Genomic DNA, 20,893 nt, shown 5'->3' with positions numbered 1-20,893 from the left:
GTAAGTGGATTGCATTCATAAAGAATCGATAGCCAATCACTTAAGCCCACGGACCGGAAAAAACAGCACCGTTTTGGTTAGAAGGTCCTTCAGAGCAAGTGAGGAGAGAGAAGTACTAAATCCATCACGAGTGAATTACGAGTTTCTGCTCGTAGGAAACGACAGGCGGCTAATGAGGACAAATGGTAATGGAGGTTATTACTCTGGTGGCTTTCATTGACATGCCGTTTCTGTCCCACATCCGGTCTTGGCTTTGATGGCAACCTTGAAGCCACTAGCTTGAAGATGCTATGATTCTTTATAGATTATTCCAAGTGTTGGTTCTTGATCTTTCCAGAAGTTCTCAATTTAGTATCCAAAGATTACAGACCAAGTGTCAACCTCAAGAAGGTGTGCAAAGATTCCAGACCACTTTGCTTCCAAATCAATCATGCTGAACATGACAGACAAGGATTTTCCTGACTTTGAGACATGGTTGTTTATTTTTCTATGGCGAAAGGTGGCGGTTATCCTGAAGAACTAATTGGAAGCAAATTATACGAGCGATCCATCCGAACGTCGCGGGTTACGCGTGTCGGTCACATCTCGATGACACGTTTGGCGACGAACACTGGTGCTGCGGTGGCACCTGTTTTAGATTAGTGGCGGCTAATGTAACATAAACTCCACTTCCTGTTCCACATGCATGTTTAAGCATAATCCCAGAAGTGTGGTTGACCCCCCCCTCCTCAAAATAAAATTGAGTGCTTGCCAAAGGGAGCTTCTGGTCACACGTGCCTAAAACCACCAAAGAATTTACTTTAACGTCTTGGAGCTCTGAGTCTTTATCTGCTGCAATATGACGACTTGTTCAACATTTGTTTTGAAGCACGATTCATTTCAGATGATATAGTTCATTGTACCAAAAGAAAACAACATAAACGGATCATGAGTCAGAAATCAATCACGAGATGTTCCAGTTCCGTAACACTTTATTATCACCCCGTTCGGTCACAAAAAAACATCACAAATGACTCGTAAGTTGCAGTCCAAAAGTGTCCCATCGTGGTCACGACGCAATCCGAATCCAGATGTTGGGGAATTGCTTCACCGAGTCTAAATAGGTCTCGGACATTTTGAAGCCAAAGTCCACTCACCAGGACATTGCGCGAATTCAACGCTTAGCTTTCTTCTCCTTCATGATCTTTTTGCTCTCCTCCCGTCGCCGCTTGTTGACGGGGTTCCGCGGGTCGTAGATTTCAAAGGTGTCCTCGTCCTGCATGGTTGCGTCTTTGACCTTCCTGGACTGCTCATCAAAGTGCAGCACATGGCCAAGCCTGGACGCGATGAAGATGGGAGGGCCGTCAGGGTCGTCATTGACTTCTTTACATCAATCGTCGCGTTGGGGGATAGCTCGTTGCTAATTTAGCCATTATACGGTAGGCAAAGATTCAATTGATCGTACATACAATGTTAATGAATGTGAAGAATCAATGAGAAATCATTAGTGGCGGCCATAGTTTTAATTCAAAGCTTAACCCCGACTAACCAACTATGGTTGAGTTCCAAATTGGGCGGCGAGGAATAACCCTGGGTCCGTTTTCAAAGGAGGCCATTTGCGTGGAAAGGGGCTACGGCGAGACGGAGGCGGTGATGCAAAGCTACAGAAGCCTCCGCTGTTTATTTTTCTGGCCTTGCTCACTCAGTCAAGGGGGGGGGCGGAGTAAAATTCGAGGTAGGACGAGCGGGTGGGGGTCCGCGCCGACACAGATGGAATAGTTTACCTCCTCTGTCCCAGACTTGACTTCCAATGTCTGACCTGTTGTAACCCACATTCTGAGTTGTGCTGCTCCTGCAGTGGCACACACTTCCCTTCCCACTGCTGTTTTTCCAGGAACGCTACGCTAACAGCCCCCCCCGGCTTGCACGGTTCTTGCCATACCTGGCGGGAGCGACGCGGCGCAGCGCGGCGAGGTGTCTACCGACAAAAGCTTCTCTCAAATTCATTAGCCCCCCCCCACAAGAACCCTCAAACACACTCCAGGAGACTAATGGCAACAACAGATTGTGTTATTCTAAATCTCTCATTCACACACATGGTATTCATTTCAAACTGGACTTGCTTTTAAGATCTACGTTGAAAAACAGAATATGAGAGCAGAACACAGCGTCAGGAGCCATTTCCTGGCGGCAGCGGGCTGACGCGTGCACATACTGTACGTACCCCCCTGAACTTTGGCACGCATTCAAGAGAGGGGAAGGACAGACGCGATGCCGCGGCTTTTTGGTTTGGGCGGAAAAAGGCGCAGTGGAACGTAGCAGGTGCACGGAACCAACACGCCGTGTCCGCTTCCCCAAATTGAAGAATCAAAAACTTGATCTTTAGAGTCAGACTGTGGGATTTAAGCAAAACTCTGAAGAACTCCTAGAGCTACTAGTGATGCGAAAAATGAGCTGACTAGGCAGTTTAATATGTGGAAATGAATCTATGGGATGACCAGTTTCCGAAACGTTACAGTGATCCATTTTTAATTTGTCTAAAAAAAAAGTACTTACGCGGACTTACCTTTGTAGCTGATCAATTTCTCCAACACCAAAATGATACATTTTTAACAAAACATATTTTCATTCAATACTTTCAGTCTTAGGTTGACTGACATATTGCAACAGAGCTATTGTAAACATTTGAAATTGGTTAATAATGAAGAATAACACACAATGTGGTGCACACAATTGTAGCCATATGTGAAAAATATGAACAATATTGGAAATAGACAGTTCATTTTCGGAACCTTTAACACTTTCGTGTCAAAGATCTCAAAGTGAAAGATTTGGTGCTTTTTGAAGGTGACTGTAATTCTCTTGAGATTGTCTATTCTATTTATCAATTTTATAAATTATTTAGAAGTGTTAAAAGTGTGTAACAAAGCTGGAGGGGCTTGGATGATTTTCTATAAACCATAAATATCTATTTTTAAATGTGGTTACTCACCATCCTTTGTCGTCATCCTCGGCTAGCTCTTCCTCATCCTCCTCTTCCTCCGGGGCTTCGCTTATGGCCGTCGATAGCTTGTCCTTGAAACGGTTGAGGAGCTCCATTGTCTGTAGAGCAAACAAACAAACGCCGCCGGTCAGACATCACACCTGTCCGGCATGAACATCGATATCGTTTACCTGTTGCTCTCTCCCCGAGCCTTTCCTGCGTTTTTCTTTCCTCCGCTCCTCGTACTTCTTCCTTTCCTCCAGGTACTCGGCCACAGCCTCGCTGGTCGGCTGTTTGTTTTCTGGACAAAGAGGCAAAGTGTTACCGAATCAATCTTCAAAACAACTTTTCATCAACAAATGTATGCAAATGACGCAACAAATGCTAATTAGCTTTTATAGATCCGAACAACAGCGACTTGGCGGAATTGTGGCTTTTAATCAAGTTTCCTGACTGCCCTGGGAGTCGTGTACCCGTCGGTAAGTCCAACGTGACGCAACAAGAAAGCGTTGTGTACCGAGAGCGCAGCTGAGAATAATTTTTCCACCGCGTGTGAAACACCCGACGTGAGGTCAGCGAGCAGCAGACGGTCTGGCTGGCTGCGCATGCAGCGTGATGTGATGTTTGTTGCGGGCGCATGACAGACGTCTGTGGCCATGCTGGTGTTTTGCTGCGCTAACAAACAAATGAACTAACACAAACCGCAGTGAGGCCAATGAGTCGCTCGATTCAATGTGACGTTTGTGCTCAAGGGCGACCATTGCGCTTTGCGGCTCGGCTTACGAATAAATCATTGTTAAATAGGACATTTTTTGGGGCGATCGTGGATCATTCTTGTGGCATGACATCAATTTCCCTCACAGGTAATGATTAAAATTTTTTTTTAAAAAAGCGACAAGTTTTTGGACTTATTTTCAAAAACTTTTGTGAGAAAAAACTGATTTAAAAAAAAAAAAAACGCAAACTCAGCCGTTTTCCAGGCCGTGAAATCAAGAAGGGAGTGATTTATACAAGTGACAAGTGATCACCTTCCATCACTCATCCTGCCCGCCTCCTCCCTTGACAACATGGATGCTGACTGACGACGCCCCGAGGTGTGTGGGTGTGTGTTTGTGTGTGCGTGTGGCACTCGCCAACTGTTGTCACATATGTGACGGCCTTCCTAACCACATACCTTTCCTCTCTTGTCACCTGGGAGATGCTCCGTGTTGTAGCAACTACAATCTTTTATAGGATAAAACGTGCTCACCTATGCAACAATCAGCGGATTTTTGCAGAATGACGATCTCCGACGCAGCTTTATTTTTGATCATCTATCAAAAATAATACCATGACAGTTGGGCTCCGAAGCGACCGTCGTCATTGGTCATTTTCTAACGGATGAACTGATTTCTCCTACCTCCATTGTACATTTTTATTTCAGCCCACAGGAGGTGGTTGTGTCCGTCCCATCTGGAGCTTTACAACATTAACCGAGTGCCAAGATATAAAACATTCCTTTGGTTGCGAGTTCTTGTTGGCTTGCTTTTGCTGCTTCAGTCAAATATTTGGGGTTTGGAGCACGGGGGGAAATTTTGTAACTTCTTTTGTTTTGTTTGACACGTTAAAGACCTGATGATTTGTCAATGACTTATTGGAGAACAATACGGGAATCATTTATTGCAGCTCGCAAACATTTTAGTGCCAACGTTAAGTGCTTGCCTCCTGAGCGGAATGAGCGACAAGGAGGTCAAAGGATCGCGCCAACATTTACATCACTCCCGCCATGGTGGAATTAATTTTTGTGTTACTTTCAGAAGGACACATTGAATATAAATTGTCTCTAAATACAAAGAGTTGTAAGTTTTTTTTTTTTTAATGCGGCGTGGACCACCCGGCTCTCCGAATTTGCTGGTGGCGGATTTAAAACACCATTAAAGTGTGTCTCATTGCAGTAAGTTGGACACTATATTAACATTTTATTTAAAAAGCAATAAAAGTGAATTAATAGGGCTCACATACCCTCCTCGACTTCATCCATGGCGGGCTTGGGGCCGTCGTCTTTTTGCTTCAATGCCCTGATATCCTTCTTCAACTGACGAACTTCCTTGCGCAACTCTTCGCTGGGGGTGGAGAAAATAGTTTTTCAATGATGGACAAGCGGTCGAAAATGCTTACGGTTTACTGGTGGTGACGCACTAAATTGCACAATGTGTATTTAAAATAGTTGTCTTTTCAGCTAACAATGCTAAACACAGGCTAATGAATAGCATCTGTTTTAGTCTGTTTAGTCAGCAACATGTTGACGGATGATATAACAATACTCACCCGCATGTATTCTTTATCCTCCGCAAAGAGCTAATATGTATTTTTAGTTCCTATGGGAAAAATTGACTCTAAATCCCGACGAATTTGAGGCTGACCAGCGTCGCGACCTTCCACTCTATATCATCATTATTCACGTTATTTATGGAGCTACGTATGTGTCTCCCATTTATGAGTAACATCTCCTCCTCGCTATTATGCGGTTTGCGGTATTGAGGGGAAAAGCCCTAAACGGTCAGAAGAGGACCGTTTGGAATACGACTGCGCCTTTAAACTCCCGACACCTCAGTACGAGTGCCAATAAATGTTGTTTATACTCCCTCTCTTCAAACACGCAGTTGTTACATAAATTTTTCGAGCAAAGTGGATAACACGAGCGGGCCGGGGGGAGAGCCACGAAGCCTCTTTGACCCGCTGAGCCGAGCCAGTTGGCGGCCGGCCCGAAAAGCGGGGCTCCTGCGGGGCGAGAAGTGCCGGTCAGGTCGACCTGCGCCTCCTCGCATGACGCAGGTTTGCAGATGTTCTTCTGGCGAGCGCCGATGTTTTGGTGAGTCTGACACTTATTGTGTTGCTGCCTTGCTCTCTATCAAAGCTCAGGTAAGCTGCAGCGTCTGGGCGCCCGGAGCAGAAACATGCAAAGCATCTCCAGACTAAACAATGACCGCCTTTGTTTCTGATGTCTGCCTTTTCATCCTGGACATCCCTTTTTTTTCTTCTTTCTCTTCTATTAAATGTTTAACCCGCGTGTACTTTATCCACACGGTGCGCTGCGAGGCTTCGACTTACAAGTTGAACTTAGTCCCAACTCAAAACACTTAAATCTCAAATCTTTTTTGACATAAAAGGAAATGCCATTAATCCTTCCCAGCCCTTTTCCAGCCCTCATATTAGTCATTTTTTACGGATGATATCCACGAAACTCGTTATATTTGTATGTCTTTAAGTGTTGCTGCACCGTTTGTGTTCAAATTTCCATTGGTTAAAGGGTTATGACAATCTATCTTTTGTCTTTAGAATTTTCTAAAAAAAAAAATATACAGGATTTTAGTTTTCTGCATTTAATGGCAACGTTGCGGCCTCGGCATCTGCGACTGGTGGCTGGTTTTTAACGCGGGCTGCATCCTGCCTCGACACGCCACTCCCGGCAAAACAAGCTACGTCTCCGTGGCGACGGACAAACAATTGGCTCCATGACGCCGGCACCGTTAAAGGGAAGGAGGCCAGAAACCGACAACATCTGTTTGGACACCCCTCAGGGCACCGAGTATTTCTACGCAGTCATTAAGTTATTGAAAATGTTTGTAATGATTTTGTAAAATACAATATGACAGACAGTCCACCAGCCGAGTCCCAACAACTCTCCAGTGATTCAGAACCTCCAGAGCAGAGGTCTGAGGTCGACACGAGAATTTGACAAAACTTAAAGGTGCCGCGCGACGACTGAAAAAAAACTCGACCGTTTTCCAGAATGTCGGTGTGGGCGCACTCGTCGTTTTTGGACTTCTCCGAATTCCCGTTTTACAGCCTTCTAGTGAGAAATGAAGGCCAACTGTTCAAATAAAGCCACTGTTGAAATGAGTTAAGGGCATATTAAAACAAGTCAAACTTAACACCTCGCTATGTGGCCGTGCGCAGCGAGGAGACCGCAAGGATGGCGGCGGCAGTCTCCTGTAATGACCGAGCGAGCAATGCGGACCAACGGGCCGCGTGAACTCGCCTCGGGAGGCACTTCACGGCTTGGGCCCTGGCCAAGCAGAACTCAGGAATCCAAACTTCCACGCAGGAATTTGCATGACTCGGCACAGCCATCCAGACCGACGCGCAGCCCGCCGCGGTTCGCTGTTTTACAACGCCGTCTGCCTCGCAAGGAACACCCCCCCCTTGCCCCTGTCCCACCGCAGCCCCCGACTCCCTCTCTCTCTATCTGGCCACCGCCATGATGCCAGACAGTAAAGAGTCAGCAAAATGCGCCAAATGTATACAGTAAGCTATAGTGTGGTTTTTATTTACAGCCTAGAAAACGTTCTTCCTAAAGTGAAATATGGTGTGGCTTTAAAAAGTCCAGTTTGCATTGATAAAGCAAAAATTGTTTCTTACATGGCTTCACCATATTGCAGACTTTCACCTATTACGAGCAGGTCCCCAAAGCTGTACAAGCTTCAAGGTATTCGTTCGGCTGTATTTTTATTTTTTTTAAATCCCTTGACGTGCATGTCTGTCTGGAAACCTTTCCAAGCAGCCGGCCAGGGAGCGAGCGCCCCATGCGGAGCAGATGTGCTGCACTGGGCCAGAGTTCTGTAAACCTGGCAGCTCCCAAACGTACACAATCCCGCAGCCAAGCGCTGGATTATCTCAAGTGGTTTTCCACACACACACGCACGCACGCACACACGCACGAAAAAACCAGGCCGCATAACTCGCGAATCTCTGCAAGGCCTCAGCGAGCGAGAGCGCGTCGGCTCGGGTCCAATGGAGCCGGCGAAGGCGCAGCGGTCCTGGCTGGACCGCGCGTGATGTCTGATGACCCACTTTGGATGCAGATGATCCGGGGCGTGCCGTCAGCGACTCTGCGGTATGTTGTCGATGATGTAATACAACAAAGTCATATGACGGATGAAAACGTTTTGAGTCCGGGGACCCATTACTTGGAAGAGTAAATATTGATTTCAAAATCTTAATATTTAATCAAATTTTAGAGAAATGCGTCTCCAGTAGATGACCGAGGGCATCAATGGTGGGGGTGATAGAGCACCCCCCCTCCCTAAAACAATGCCCCCTTTGTGCAGGACTAACAGTGTACCTTGCAGCCTGCTCTGTGATGCCCTGCCAAGACAAACCACTGTGTTGGGTTACAGTTCTTGTAGCAAAACAATCTGTGCTTGTGTTTAATAAACTACACTGGACCTGGCTGGCGGTCAAGCGTGCGCACACACATGCCAGCGCGGTTTATCCCATTAGCGCTAATGAGAGGGCCGGGTTTGATTATGCGTGATGTCGAGGGCTACCTGTTGACAAGCGTCACGGACGCTGTGTTTTTCTCGTACCCATCGGATGGTTTTTACGCCGTCAAAATGGCTCCCCTTGCCCAAAATCGAGGGCGTCATCAATTGCACTGTGACTATAATACACTTTCTTAAAAATGAATGTTAATATTATTTGCTGAATATTTACTGCGGAAAGTCCAACAACCGACTTTTATCCGAGTTTTGTAATTACGTGACAGCGATGTCGTAATTAACGGCGCGGCCGAGTAATGTTCCAAAAATATTTTCCATTTGGTATAAAACAAAATGTTTTGTCATAAGGGAGAGCTTATTTCCACATTAAAGCTAATTAACAACAAATATTTTGGAACATCAAACCTAAAATATTTTAGACTCTGCAAAGTAAGCAAAAGCTTTGGCATGATCAAATTTATCAGGCACTCTGGAAAGTGAAGCTCAACAGCGCCCCCAGCTGGGACTTACCTTACAGTACAAAGCCTCTTTTTGATATGGTTTGCTTGAGATTTTTTTGTGTTTTAATTCGCAATGTTTCATTCTCTTGTCGACTTACGTACCTGCGGCTGCTTTTCTTCCCCCGCTCGTATTCATCTTGGGACTCGCCGGCTTTTCCCGCGCTTTTTTCTTTTGTAAGTTTGGCTCTGACCAGCTCGCTCATTTTCTCACGCTCATCGTCCTCCTGTGGGAACATGTTTGGATTGGTATTTGATGAGCTTCTTTTTTTACTTTAAACGGGCTTACCTCTGCTTCATCTCCAGATGTCTTCTCTTTTCTTGGAAAGAGAAAAATAAAAACACGTCAGAAGTCTTCTTATTATCGGTCAGGTCCTAATTGATTATATTACTTATCGACAGCTGGAACAGAGCTCAGTCTGGGGTCATCCTTCAGAAGGTCATGGCTGCTTTTGCTCTTTCCTTTCATGCTCTGGGGAGACGACAATGTCAGGAATCGATGGGGACAAACATAATGCTTTAAAACAGCCATCTCTACCTGGCTGACTTGATTGACCACCTCCTCGTCTTCTTCGGCCTCCTCGCCGAATGACAGCAGACTGAAGTTCCTTTAGTGATGGAAAAATATATGCAGTGGTACCAAGGCAAATGAACAGAACCCACCCGTTGTGAACTGGTATTAAAGATGACTTACTTTGTGGCTTTTGACTGAGATTTCTTTCCTTCCTCTTTTTCTTTTTCCTTCTTTGATTTTTTTGTTTCACGTGGCTCAATGTCATCAAAAGGACAGTGCAGCACCTAGTTATAAAACAATAATAATAACCATAAATCAATTTTCCACCACTCACAATTTGAGGGTGCTGAATATCCTTACCTCAGCAGTTCTTATTTTGTGGGGATTCAAAGGTCTCTCGTTGTTATCGCATGCCACGTCCGCTAACCTTAGCATGTTATAGACCGTGTCTCCAGTCACCTGAAAGCAACATTTTTTTATTTGTGTCAGACGTCAGGGATACACAAATAGGAACAGGTCCCTTTCAAACTCACTTTGGCAAAAATGGTGTGTTTGTTGTTGAGCTCATCAGCACGTGCCAACGTGAAGAAGAACTGGCTCCCGTTGTCGTGCGTCCCGGCGTTGGCCATGGCAACCAAACCTCTTCGATTGAAGCGCAGTCTGGTGTGAAACTCATCCTGAGGGCCGTAGAGACAAACGTTACATTTCTAATATAGACCAAGAACAATGTTTGTAACTAATAGGTGACTTCATGGACGCATTCCAACCTTAAACGTTTCCCCATAGATGGATTCTCCTCCTGTCCCCGTCCCTGTTGGATCTCCACCCTGAATAATGAATTCAGGTACCACCCTGTGGAATATTGTCCCGTCGTAATAACCTTTGGGCCACATTTGAGAGTAAAAAGTCATTATTTAAGCAACTGTGTCAATGTTATGATTTCAGACAGGTATTGAGTGACTATTTACCTTCCATACACAACTGGACAAAGTTCCTACAGGCTTTAGGAGCTTCTTTGGACCACAGCTCGATGTCGATATCACCCGCGGAAGTCTTTAACAAGACCTTCAACGAAAAATTAAGTGGACTGGTTAAACATATTTTACTTGAAAAGGCCATAGTTGAAGTTAAATGCGACAGGTTGGAGTTAGCTCACCTTTCCGTTCGTGGGTGGTTCTTGAATGTATATATTGCTCATTTTTACGACAAGTGTTGTTTTAGAGTACTTTTAAAGCTGAATTTTAAGTCTTTATTGTACAAATTTTTACGCTACTGTATTAAACAGAGGTTAATTAACGCCGCTACTCTGCCTGGTGTGATCGCGTTGTTTACGTCGTTGTCTTAGTAGGGGTGTTAGTATTATTACTATAGTTATTGCTACTTTATTTATCCAGCATTTACACCCAAATAAAAAATAATCTTTTGAATTGTAAATCGCAGTCTTATTGGCGTGTATGGGTATCTCGGTGTGCATGCATTGGATACATTATAAGGAATTAAAAACAAGTTCGGTCAACCCATAAAAGTGTTGAGTTGGTTTGACCTATGTGCACTGTAAAAATCATCCTACCAAAAACCAGTGGTAACAACGAAAGTTCCGGAAATTTTCGCGCCTAACGGAAGAATGACAATGACGGACCGGACAAGGCGGAAGCTCGTCGACAATGGCGGCAGCTGAAAACGGTGCGGATTTGAAGCGAAAAGCCGATCAAACTCAGGATGAAGAAGGACAAAATGAGGAATGGGTCGGACCCATGCCCAGCGAGGCTGCCACGACCAAGAAAAGAAAAGGTTGGTGTTTTTTTTCAAACGATGAGAACGTTTTAACGCGCAAGAACCCAAAATCGTCTGTCAGAAAAATTCCAGGATTGCTGTAACAAACTGAGTAAAATGATCACTGTTCTTTCATTATTTTGCCCAGTTCTGGAATATGAACGCGTCTACCTGGACAACCTGCCTTCAGCTGCCATGTATGAAAAGAGCTACATGCACAGAGATGTAATCACCCACATTGTGTGCTCCAAGTAAGTTTCCCTGTTGCTCTATCTCAGGTTCATGTATAATAGGGGAAGCACGTCCATCACTGGATGCTAATGAACTTCATTTATTTTTTGCTTTTAAGGACAGACTTTATCATCACGGCCAGTCAGGACGGTCATGTCAAGTTCTGGAAGAAAAAGGAGACCGAGGGAATCGAGTTCGTCAAACACTTTCGGAGTCATCTTGGTAAGCTATGATTTGAAATTCTTTAAAATATTGTAACCCTTTGCAATGTGTCGGTACGAGTTACCCTCCAACTTGTGCGCTCTTCCTGTGCAGGTGTGATTGAGAGCATCTCGGTCAGTGTTGATGGTGCCCTCCTCTGCTCTGTGGGCGAGGACCAGGCCATGAAAGTTTTTGACGTGGTCAATTTTGATATGATCAACATGCTCAGGTTGGGGTAAGTACGCTCAGTCGTTCGCAAAGTTGAAACTGGCGGAAAGCCATGATGACATGGCAAATCTCTTTTTTTGTTGTAGCTTCCATCCTGGTCAAAGTGAGTGGATCTACAATCCCGGAGATGCCATTTCCACGGTGGCCTGCTCGGAAAAATCCACCGGCAAGATTTTTGTCTACGACGGCCGAGGAAGCGGCGAGCCTCTCCACATGTTTGACAAGATGCACTCCTCGCCGCTGTCACAGATTCGGCTGAATGCCAAATTTCGAGTGGTCGTCTCCGCCGACAAAGCGGGAATGGTGGAGTACTGGACCGGGCTCCGCTCTGAATTCAAGTTCCCCAAACACGTGCAGTGGCAATACAAGACGGACACGGATTTGTACGAGTTCGCCAAACATAAAACATACCCCACCAGCCTGGTGTTCTCCCCCGATGGGAAGAAAATGGCCACCATGGCGTCTGACCGTAAAGTCAGAATCTTCCGCTTTCTCACGGGGAAACTGATGAGAGTGTTTGACGAATCCTTAACGGTAAGTTCTAACCAGGGTATTTCTGGTTAATGAAACATTTTTATCTGATTAATCAGTAGGATAAATGAGTACGGCTATTTCACATATTCACGATTGCTGCCGTCGCTTGTGCCAGATGTTCACAGAACTGCAGCAGATGAGGCAGCAGCTGCCCGACATGGAATTCGGCCGTCGGATGGCGGTGGAACGAGAGCTGGAGAAGGTGGACGGCATCCGACTCACCAACATCATCTTTGACGAGACGGGTCATTTCGTCCTGTATGGGACCATGCTGGGCATCAAGGTCATCAATGTGGAAACCAATAGGTGCGTGCTCAAGCTAAAGATGGAAGGGGAGAAGAAGCAAATGTTTGAAATTAATTTTTTTGGTCTCCCAGGTGTGTGCGCATACTTGGGAAGCAGGAGAACATCCGCGTGGTCCAGTTGAGTCTCTTTCAGGGGGTCGCAAAGGCCATGCAAGTGGCACCCACCGTGGAGATGAAGGCCTCGGATAATCCCGCTTTACAGAATGTGGAACCGGACCCCACCGTGTTCTGCACGGCCTTCAAGAAGAACCGATTCTACATGGTGAGACATGCATACAAACTACAGAAGGGAACGCCAAGTGAGGTTTTCACACTTATTTTGTCGTGAAGTTCTCAAAGAGGGAACCCGAGGACACCAAGAGCGCCGACTCTGACCGAGACATCTTCAACGAGAAGCCCTCCAAGGAGGAGGTGATGGCCGCCACGCAGGCCGAGGGCCCCAAGCGAGTGTCGGACAGCGCCATCATTCACTCCACCATGGGTGACATCCACATCAAGCTCTTCCCCGTAGAGTGGGTGACCGCCTTTGACGACTCGTTTCGGATGTTGGAACAAATCCTCACCTCTCCTTGTTCTCCTAGGTGCCCAAAAACGGTGGAGAACTTTTGTGTTCACAGCAGGAACGGCTACTACAATGGACACATCTTCCACAGAGTCATCAAGGTTTGTACCATTTTCAGAACCATACTGTTGACATGGCCATGAAGCAAAACTGGGTTTGTGTCTTCAGGGTTTCATGATCCAGACCGGAGACCCCACCGGCACCGGCATGGGCGGTGAGAGCATCTGGGGCAACGAGTTTGAGGACGAGTTCCACGCCACCCTGAGACACGATCGGCCATACACGCTTAGCATGGCCAACGCTGGCCCCGCCTCCAATGGCTCGCAGTTCTTTATCACAGTGGTGCCCACGGTAAGTTCAGCCTGGCCACAAGACGGCGCCAAAGTCCTACTTTTCTATTAGGCAATGTATTTTTCAAAAAGCAGTTTTCTTTTCCAGGCAATTCAAGAGGAATTTATTATCAATATGTTTACAACTATGTTTGCATCAAGACAATCATTAATTTGGATAAAATACACTTCCATGTTTTTGGCAGCCTTGGCTGGACAACAAGCACACGGTGTTCGGAAGGTGCATCAAAGGCATGGAGGCCGTGCAGAGGATCTCCAACTCCAAAGTTCACCCCAAAACGGATAAGCCGTACGAGGACATCAGCATCATCAACATCACCATTAAATGATCAGGCGGCTGCTTACTGTACAGGTTTTATTTTTAAATATTAAACAGTACTTTAGTGTTGGATAATTTGACTCACTCTGACATTTCGTGAAGTCGACTTGGTCTTGAATTTATTGACAAACAAAAATCCACATGCAGCCAACTATGGTCAGTCAGTTTATTTGACAACATCACAATAGGAATAATTTACAAAGAAAAAGCTGTCATCGAGTTAGACGGACGGTAACAAGAGGTGTTGAGGCGCGTTGTGCTTCTACGTTTTTGCAAACTATGCGGAAAAAGGCGTTTCACACTGACATTTAGCTAGTTGTTATTTAGTAGTAGTAGTAGTAAACATTACATAGCAATGAATAAACTCAAAGGTTGTGTGTCCTTACTGATGCGACAAAAAGTGTCAGTGGCAAAAGAGGGAGGGGTCACGGGTTCACATTACATCACGAAGAGGCAGCGGCTTATTAAGATCATCTGACGCTTTCCGCAAGACCGTCCAGAGTCGTGACGTTAATACTGGAAGTCGACAGTAGAACGTTTGTCCGCCGAACTACGGTGAGCCGGCGAACAGCACGTGCCCAATTTAAACGTGCAAAAAAAAACAACTATAAATATCAGTAAACAAATTTGTTCTGTAACAGAGAGCACAGACCTAAAGAAAATTCCCCCAAAACATCTGCTGCTATTTAATAACCTACAATTTGCTTTTATTTCATTTTGCACCAGTAGGCCCAAATTGCCAATTGTGTTTCTGGCCCCCAAAATAGAAGAATGACAAAAAAAAAAATGATTTTATCTGCTATGCTCAATATTGGATTGGTGTTGGTTTGAAGTATAAAGTTCAGCCCGACGGGTTGTGGTCTCTTTCAATACCTGGCTGTCTCCCCTCGGAGAAGCGGCTTCTCCGACGTGTACCTTCAAGTAATTGTTCACAGATCAGCGACGTCCACGCTAGGCCACATCCAAGACGCCGGCGGCCACCAATTGCCTGGATAGCCAATCCAGACCCTCGTGGAGACCCATCCCACTACGGGCGTCACAGCCCTGGATGTGCCAGCTCCTGCCGCAGCACAGCTTGTGCAAGCTCAGCAGTTCTGTCATCTCCTCCACGGAAACGACGCCGGGAACGTCCTGAGGTAAAAAATAAAAAAAGTCTGGTGACTCATCTGAAGGCACCACTGTAGATGATTGACTCAGGTACCTGCTTGTTGGCAAAGATGAGAAGCAGGGCATCTCTCAGCTCCTTCTCAGTCAGCAGCTTGGCCAGCTCGCTGTGTGCCTCCATCAGTCGGTCCCGATGACAGCTGTCAATCACAAACACCACCGCTGCGAGAGAAAAAAAGTATTAGACATTAAAATATTTTGACAGAATTTCTTCATGTAGATATAAAACCCAAATGCTACCTTGAGTGTTGAGATAATAGTGTTTCCACAATGGCCTCAGCTTATGTTTTCCTCCAACGTCCCAGATGGTGAATTTCAAGTTCTTATATTCCACCGTCTCCACATTGAAACCTTTTTCCGATAAATAAAATGATCAACTGGTCATCATGATTTATTTACTTTGTTAGCTTACCGATGGTGGGAATGGGTTGCATGAACTCGTCCTGCTTGAGCTTGAAGAGGATGGTGGTTTTGCCAGCACCGTCCAGACCCAGAGTCACCACTCGGATCTCCATCTTGGGACCGATGTGAACGCGGTTGTCCTTGGTGAAGGTGACCGGGATGCCGGCGTCCAGCTGGATGTGGTCGGCCAACTCTGTGAACTGATGTTGCTGCTTCTGAAGAGTCTCCAGCAGACAGTTGATCTCCTGCTTGGCCAGCACAACTCTGCAGTCGTCCTGCAAGGCAAATTTATCGATTTATCTAGTAGGCAAGGCAAAATAATTAAAAGTTGGCGTCCCACCTGCTGAAGAGTCTTCTCGCAGTGCAGGCAGGCGGTGGACACCTGGGACAGCAAGATGGTCATGTCCTCCTGTTGCTGCCTGAGCCAGATCAACCTCTCGCGGACGTGGGCGTCCACCACGCTCAACGCCATCTCCTCCTGACGACACAGCGTCTCGTGGAGGTCGGCGAAGTAGGCGCGCACGCAGGAGCGAGCGCTCTCCGCCGTGCCGGGCACCTTGGTGAGAAGCAGATTTTTTTTTTTTAAAAAACAACTCATGTTTGGTAACATCAGGCGGGTCGGCGGTCTCACGTGTTCCGTGTGCGCCATGCCGACGCCGTCCTCCACGATCTGCTCGCCGCCCTCGATCTGCTGCACGATGCCTAACAGCTTCCTGGAGTACTCTGACACTTCCTCTGTGAAGGTACGGATGCAGTGCGCCATGTCCAGGATGGACGCCCGGATCTGGTTAGCCTCCATCTCCAGGAGGATGTGCTGAAGAACGAGCCGCGTGGAATGATTATAGCGTCGGGTTTGATTAACATCGACACGAACGGACCTTGTGTCCTTGGTGTTTGCCGTACTCCTTGCACACGCAGCACATGAGCGGACCCGGCTGGCAGGCCTCCTCCAAGCACACGAACTCGATGGCGTGCACCTGGTGCTGCGGGCACAGCGTCTTCTCGTGGGGCTTGTCGGCCAGCGGCACGCGCCGGTGCTTGGCTAGCGTGCGGGTTGAGTGGGTGAGCTGCGAGCACTCGGCGCAAAGGTGAGTAGCGCACACCGTGCAGTACATGGTGGCCGTGTGGCTCTCGTCCTCGTCGCAGCGGATCACGCACTGCTAGGGTGGAAAAGACCGCCGACATATTTGCACACTCAGCATTTGTTAGAAGTCTTCACAGGCTGGTCTCACCTCGCTCATTCCCTTCAGAGCGTCCTCCGCCATTCCCGACTGGTTGGTGGCACCGTTCTGCAATCGCTCCAGAAGCTCCAGAAGAGCAAAGTTCTTCTTCAGGCCCCAAACGCCAGAGTCACCTGAGATGGAGAGCCAAGTCGTAAAATTCATTTTTAAATGACTTTTAGATTTAGATTTGATTTATGACAACTATGGATAATTCTGTGATTCAGTATTGGAAAGAAAAACTCACCCAGTTCCGTCACCTGTCGGTCAAAGGGGCAGCGGACCGCCCGGCCATGCAGGGGCAGCCGGGTGAGGCAGTCGTGGCAAACGGTGTGCCCGCACAGCAGGAGGCGGGGCACCTTGTCGCCCTGGAGCGAGAAGACGTCCTCACACACGCCGCACTCCAGCACCTGTGAGTCAACACACAAAATCAGCACCACATGGGACCACCCATGCATCTGCACCACGTTGTCATCACACATCCACAATGATCATGTGTAATTATTTTTGTGAAAAATGTTTGCACACAGTAAGAGTCAATAGAACCTGATCTATTTTAAGATGTGCATTTTCACAAAAATGAATGTCAATATTATTTGCAGAAATACATTTGGATCCGTGGGCCTGCTCTGCACGCACACACAAACAAACGTGATGTCACGATCAAGTTGCTACAAAACATCAACGAGGGATTGATTACGATTGCAATTGAACGCTGCACATATTTTAGCCTTTACTGTATTTGTAGCGAGATGTAATTCAAATGGTGAAAGAGGTGACGTCGATGCGGCGTTCAGGCTCAAGACAGTAGCCACGAAAGCAACGCTGCAACGCTCCAAGACTGGTGGTAAAAATTGCACAAACATCTTTGTTTGTATTTTGGTTGCAGTTTGTAAAGCTTTCCGACCTTGACGGTGCCTCCATTGGCCGCCCGGCCGTGTCGAACGCACGGTTCTATGCTCGTCAGGGAGCCCTGCTTGTTTATTCCTGCAGCTGAGGCGGCCATTGCGGAACAGCTGCGCCGAGCCGACTGCGCATGCGCGGAGTACGCATAGCCAGCCTCGCAACACTTCCGGGTTTCACCTACGTCATCGTAGGAAAATTAGATCTACGTCAAAATTCTTTATTAAAAAAACGCTTTATTAAAGTTCGTCTTTCAACTACTTCCGAATTTCTCAGACGGGTTTAATTTTTCCAGTGAGCAGGCCCACCTTGTAATGACAGTTAAGTACATTTTTGAGTTTGAGACATGATTATCATTATTTCATTTTATATACTTTTTGAGGCAATTTATGCACTACAATCAATTTTATAGATTAACATTCTATTTGCCTTTTCAATTTCATCATTTATCATTAACCAGCAAGAAAATGCAACGAGCTGCATCAGTGACTGCTATCTGGCATTGCTTAAGCCTTTGAGGGTTCAAAGTTCAACTCCGGGCCTCTTGTGCATGTCTGGCAGACGTCAGCTTGGTGACCTCGGCGGACAACCTCAGCGATTCCGTCACAAGTAAGCAAAAAAACTCACTTTTTGTTACTTGGAAAACTTATATTTATGTATATGAAAGTGAGTACAGCCCTAAATAAAAATGTCCCGACTTGGCCTTTGTTCAGGGAATCCATGTGTCTGAGCACATGAGAAACATTTGCTACTGGGTGGGGGAGTTGACAGTGGAATTTTGTTTGCTAAAATACTGAGGTCAGCACTTCTTTTTGTCACATTTACACTGCAATGAATGCTTGAGCATGTTAACAAAACAAAATACAGAACACTTCAATTGAATACCCTCGACCCAAGGTGTCAATTTCATTTTTTGTCACAGACCACATGGTTGTGATTCCCTCAGAGGGCATCTCTGGTATTGACGGCAATATATAACAACATCATTGAGCACCTCAAAGGTAGAACATTATCTGTTGAACTTTGGTCATTCCAACGTGAAGTCACTTGTGATTGGCTGGCACGCTCTCACACCCCCCATATGGCCTCCCCGTCCCCCGTCTCTGTTGTCTCTCAGCTCTTCAACTCCACCTGACTCGAGGTCCCCGGCACCTGACGGCGAAAATGTCCGAGAAGGGAGACTTCGACACCAACGTGCTGACCCTCACCAGGTTTGTGCTGGAGGAGGGCAGGAAGGCCCACGGAACAGGCGAGCTCACCAACCTGCTCAACTCCATCTGCACGGCCGTCAAAGCCATCTCCACCGCTGTCAGGAAGGCCGGCATCGCCAACTTGTGAGAAATTTATTTTTATTTGGAGACTTTTCTGTAGTCAGTGATTTGAAAAGAATGTACTAGTATGCTCTTTGTCCTCACTAGTAAAATGATTCCACAACTAGTAGCACTTTTGGATGCACTGAATTGTCTTATTATTGAGGACATCTATCGTCGCCAATGGTAGTGAAGGAAATGACATTAGCTCAGCTAGTAAGAATTAGCTTGCACGCACAAGTAGCATTTTGTACTTCACCCCGGGCAAAAGTTCACAATGGGGGTTGAGGGGCTTTTTTTTTTTTTTGCACAGACAATCTTTATCAGTGTCAACAAACAGACAGCATAGTCAAAGGTTCTGTTCTTCGGTCTGTTTTGGCAGGTACGGTATCGCCGGTAGCACCAATGTGACGGGAGACCAGGTGAAAAAACTGGACGTGCTGTCCAACGACCTGGTCATCAACATGCTCAAGTCGTCCTTCAGCTCCTGCGTGCTGGTGTCCGAAGAAGATGAGCATGCTATCGTCGTAGAGTCGGACAAGAGCGTAATAAAAATAATAATGATGTAAAAAAAAAATGATGTAAGTCATGACGTTATTCTCGTTCAGGGCAAATACATCGTCTGCTTTGACCCGCTGGACGGTTCCTCGAACATCGATTGTCTGGTCTCCATTGGTACCATCTTTGCTATCTACAAGAAGGTTAGCGTGAATCTAAAATGCTAGTTGAAGTAATGTTTGGAGTTTGGGTTTAATACAATGAAGTCATCCCATGTTCTCTGCAGACCACAGATGACGCGCCCAACGAGAAGGACGCCCTGCAGCCGGGGAGGAACCTGGTCGCCGCCGGTTACGCCCTGTACGGTAGCGCCACCATGTTGGTGCTGTCTACCGGGCAAGGTGTCAACTGCTTCATGCTTGACCCGGTAAAATCAAAGCCGTGACCGCGATGGCTCCCGTCCTGCAAAAACTCTAATTTTGAAGTTCTCCCTCAGGCCATCGGGGAGTTCATCCTGGTGGACCGAGACGTAAAAATCAAGAAGAAGGGGAAAATCTACAGCTTGAATGAAGGATACGCTCAGCATTTTTACCCTGATGTGACGGAATATATTCAGAAGAAAAAGTTCCCTGAGGTAAATGGATTCTTTCACAATAATAAATAAAACATGCTCATCATATTTTAAAGTCACTTTAAATGAGCACAGTGTGATGTCACCACTGATTTGCGTGCTGTCTTTCCAGGATGGTTCTGCTCCATACGGCAGCCGCTATATCGGCTCCATGGTAGCAGATGTCCATCGCACGTTGGTGTACGGCGGCATCTTTTTATATCCTGCCAACACCAAGAGCCCAAAAGGAAAGGTGAGCGCTTTCTATGGCGCCGTCTAGTGGATTATGATAGTAATGCTGTAACTGTTTCATGTTTGTGGTCTTTAAGCTGCGACTACTCTACGAGTGCAACCCCATGTCGTTCATCATGGAGCAGGCGGGCGGCATGGCCACCACGGGGGCCGGCAACATTCTGGACATCCAGCCCACCAACATCCACCAGAGGGTCCCCGTGGTGCTGGGCTCGCCCGATGACGTGCAGGAGTACATTGCCATCTATAAGAAGCATCACAAATGAGGTGGGTTTACTTTTACACAAATTCTTTTTTCCGTCGGGTTTGGTGAACTAACCTTGATGTTCATCAAACAGTCTGGTTCTTCGGCTCATCGCCTGGATCGCACTGAAACCGCAAGGACAACCTCTGGGGAATTGCAGATTCATGTCATTTTTGACTTCACTTCCATTTGTTTAGATAAAAAAAGATGAATAAATATTTGTCACTAGTTTTGCGCCATGTGAGATTGAAATGAGGTTTTGAAATAACATCACAGCGCGTTACTGGCAGCGCTCTCTCTGGAATTTGGGAGTCAAAAGCCAAAAAGTTCCTTCTTGATGGAATTTTTACTGCCTTTTTTCAAACTTGGCAGCCGAACGTTTGCGGACGTGAGTGAGCATGAGTCAGTTGGAGCAAACCATGTGGATGGCTCGCAGATGTTTGCTCCACAATGTTTATCAGTAGGGAGGGCAAGGAAAGACGTAGAAAATAAATGTGAGTTGTTATCTGTTTCAGCCTCCCACCCAGAAATCAAAACAGCTTATATCTCAAAT

The 20,893-nt window shown here is 46.4% G+C and overlaps 4 protein-coding genes across 8 annotated transcripts in view; 2 read left to right on the top strand and 2 right to left on the bottom strand.

Annotated features, from left to right (window-relative positions):
- The window catches only part of cwc27 (CWC27 spliceosome associated cyclophilin), a 35,953-nt gene extending 25,328 nt beyond the window's left edge, over positions 1 to 10,625 (bottom strand). For 3 of the 4 annotated variants that reach the window (XR_015861520.1, XR_015861521.1, XM_088391020.1), the window contains exons 1-13: positions 10,391 to 10,625; positions 10,203 to 10,299; positions 10,002 to 10,114; positions 9,768 to 9,911; positions 9,595 to 9,693; positions 9,415 to 9,518; positions 9,259 to 9,328; positions 9,113 to 9,192; positions 9,010 to 9,040; positions 8,826 to 8,947; positions 4,964 to 5,064; positions 3,154 to 3,263; positions 2,972 to 3,081 (exon numbers count right to left, since the gene is read on the bottom strand). Coding sequence is in view for 2 of the 4 variants with exons in the window: in XM_088391020.1 (XP_088247146.1) it covers positions 2,972 to 3,081; positions 3,154 to 3,263; positions 4,964 to 5,064; positions 8,826 to 8,947; positions 9,010 to 9,040; positions 9,113 to 9,192; positions 9,259 to 9,328; positions 9,415 to 9,518; positions 9,595 to 9,693; positions 9,768 to 9,911; positions 10,002 to 10,114; positions 10,203 to 10,299; positions 10,391 to 10,432 (1,223 nt within the window). In the remaining 2 variants the exon portion in view is untranslated. Of the gene's footprint in view, positions 1 to 953; positions 1,317 to 2,971; positions 3,082 to 3,153; positions 3,264 to 4,963; positions 5,065 to 8,825; positions 8,948 to 9,009; positions 9,041 to 9,112; positions 9,193 to 9,258; positions 9,329 to 9,414; positions 9,519 to 9,594; positions 9,694 to 9,767; positions 9,912 to 10,001; positions 10,115 to 10,202; positions 10,300 to 10,390 lie in introns of those variants that run through there. The other variant, XM_088391019.1, reaches the window with a different exon arrangement.
- A 227-nt stretch (positions 10,626 to 10,852) lies between these two features.
- Positions 10,853 to 14,342, top strand: ppwd1 (peptidylprolyl isomerase domain and WD repeat containing 1). Its single transcript, XM_088391015.1, has 11 exons — positions 10,853 to 11,025; positions 11,156 to 11,258; positions 11,357 to 11,460; positions 11,554 to 11,674; positions 11,754 to 12,201; positions 12,317 to 12,507; positions 12,579 to 12,768; positions 12,837 to 13,018; positions 13,088 to 13,169; positions 13,237 to 13,419; positions 13,604 to 14,342. The coding sequence occupies exons 1-11, from the start codon at positions 10,899 to 10,901 to the stop codon at positions 13,745 to 13,747; spliced, it is 1,875 nt and encodes a 624-aa protein (XP_088247141.1). The 5' UTR covers positions 10,853 to 10,898; the 3' UTR covers positions 13,748 to 14,342.
- On the bottom strand, positions 13,890 to 17,582 carry trim23 (tripartite motif containing 23). Of its 2 annotated transcripts, none has more exons than XM_088391017.1 (10): positions 17,431 to 17,582; positions 16,771 to 16,933; positions 16,536 to 16,657; positions 16,182 to 16,463; positions 15,935 to 16,117; positions 15,644 to 15,859; positions 15,314 to 15,578; positions 15,142 to 15,252; positions 14,939 to 15,063; positions 13,890 to 14,868 (listed from the first exon to the last, which is right to left on the bottom strand). In XM_088391017.1, exons 1-10 carry the CDS (start codon positions 17,527 to 17,529, stop codon positions 14,689 to 14,691), a joined length of 1,746 nt encoding a protein of 581 aa, XP_088247143.1. In that variant the 5' UTR covers positions 17,530 to 17,582; the 3' UTR covers positions 13,890 to 14,688. The 2 variants fall into 2 exon arrangements, with proteins under 2 accessions (XP_088247143.1, XP_088247144.1); XM_088391018.1 differs by having other exon boundaries at positions 16,182 to 16,460.
- A 930-nt stretch (positions 17,583 to 18,512) lies between these two features.
- On the top strand, positions 18,513 to 20,568 carry LOC148389435 (fructose-1,6-bisphosphatase 1-like). Its single transcript, XM_088391023.1, has 8 exons — positions 18,513 to 18,760; positions 19,119 to 19,281; positions 19,345 to 19,437; positions 19,521 to 19,661; positions 19,731 to 19,868; positions 19,978 to 20,097; positions 20,174 to 20,363; positions 20,435 to 20,568. The coding sequence occupies exons 1-7, from the start codon at positions 18,591 to 18,593 to the stop codon at positions 20,360 to 20,362; spliced, it is 1,014 nt and encodes a 337-aa protein (XP_088247149.1). The 5' UTR covers positions 18,513 to 18,590; the 3' UTR covers position 20,363; positions 20,435 to 20,568.
- The last annotated feature ends 325 nt before the right edge of the window (positions 20,569 to 20,893 follow it).

Source organism: Syngnathus floridae, chromosome 12 (assembly GCF_059516105.1).
Source record: "Syngnathus floridae isolate MCC-2025c chromosome 12, RoL_Sflo_1.0, whole genome shotgun sequence".
Classification (NCBI taxonomy): Eukaryota; Metazoa; Chordata; class Actinopteri; order Syngnathiformes; family Syngnathidae; genus Syngnathus; species Syngnathus floridae.
Note: the sequence above shows the minus strand (reverse complement) of the source record. Positions and strands in the feature narration are given on the sequence as shown.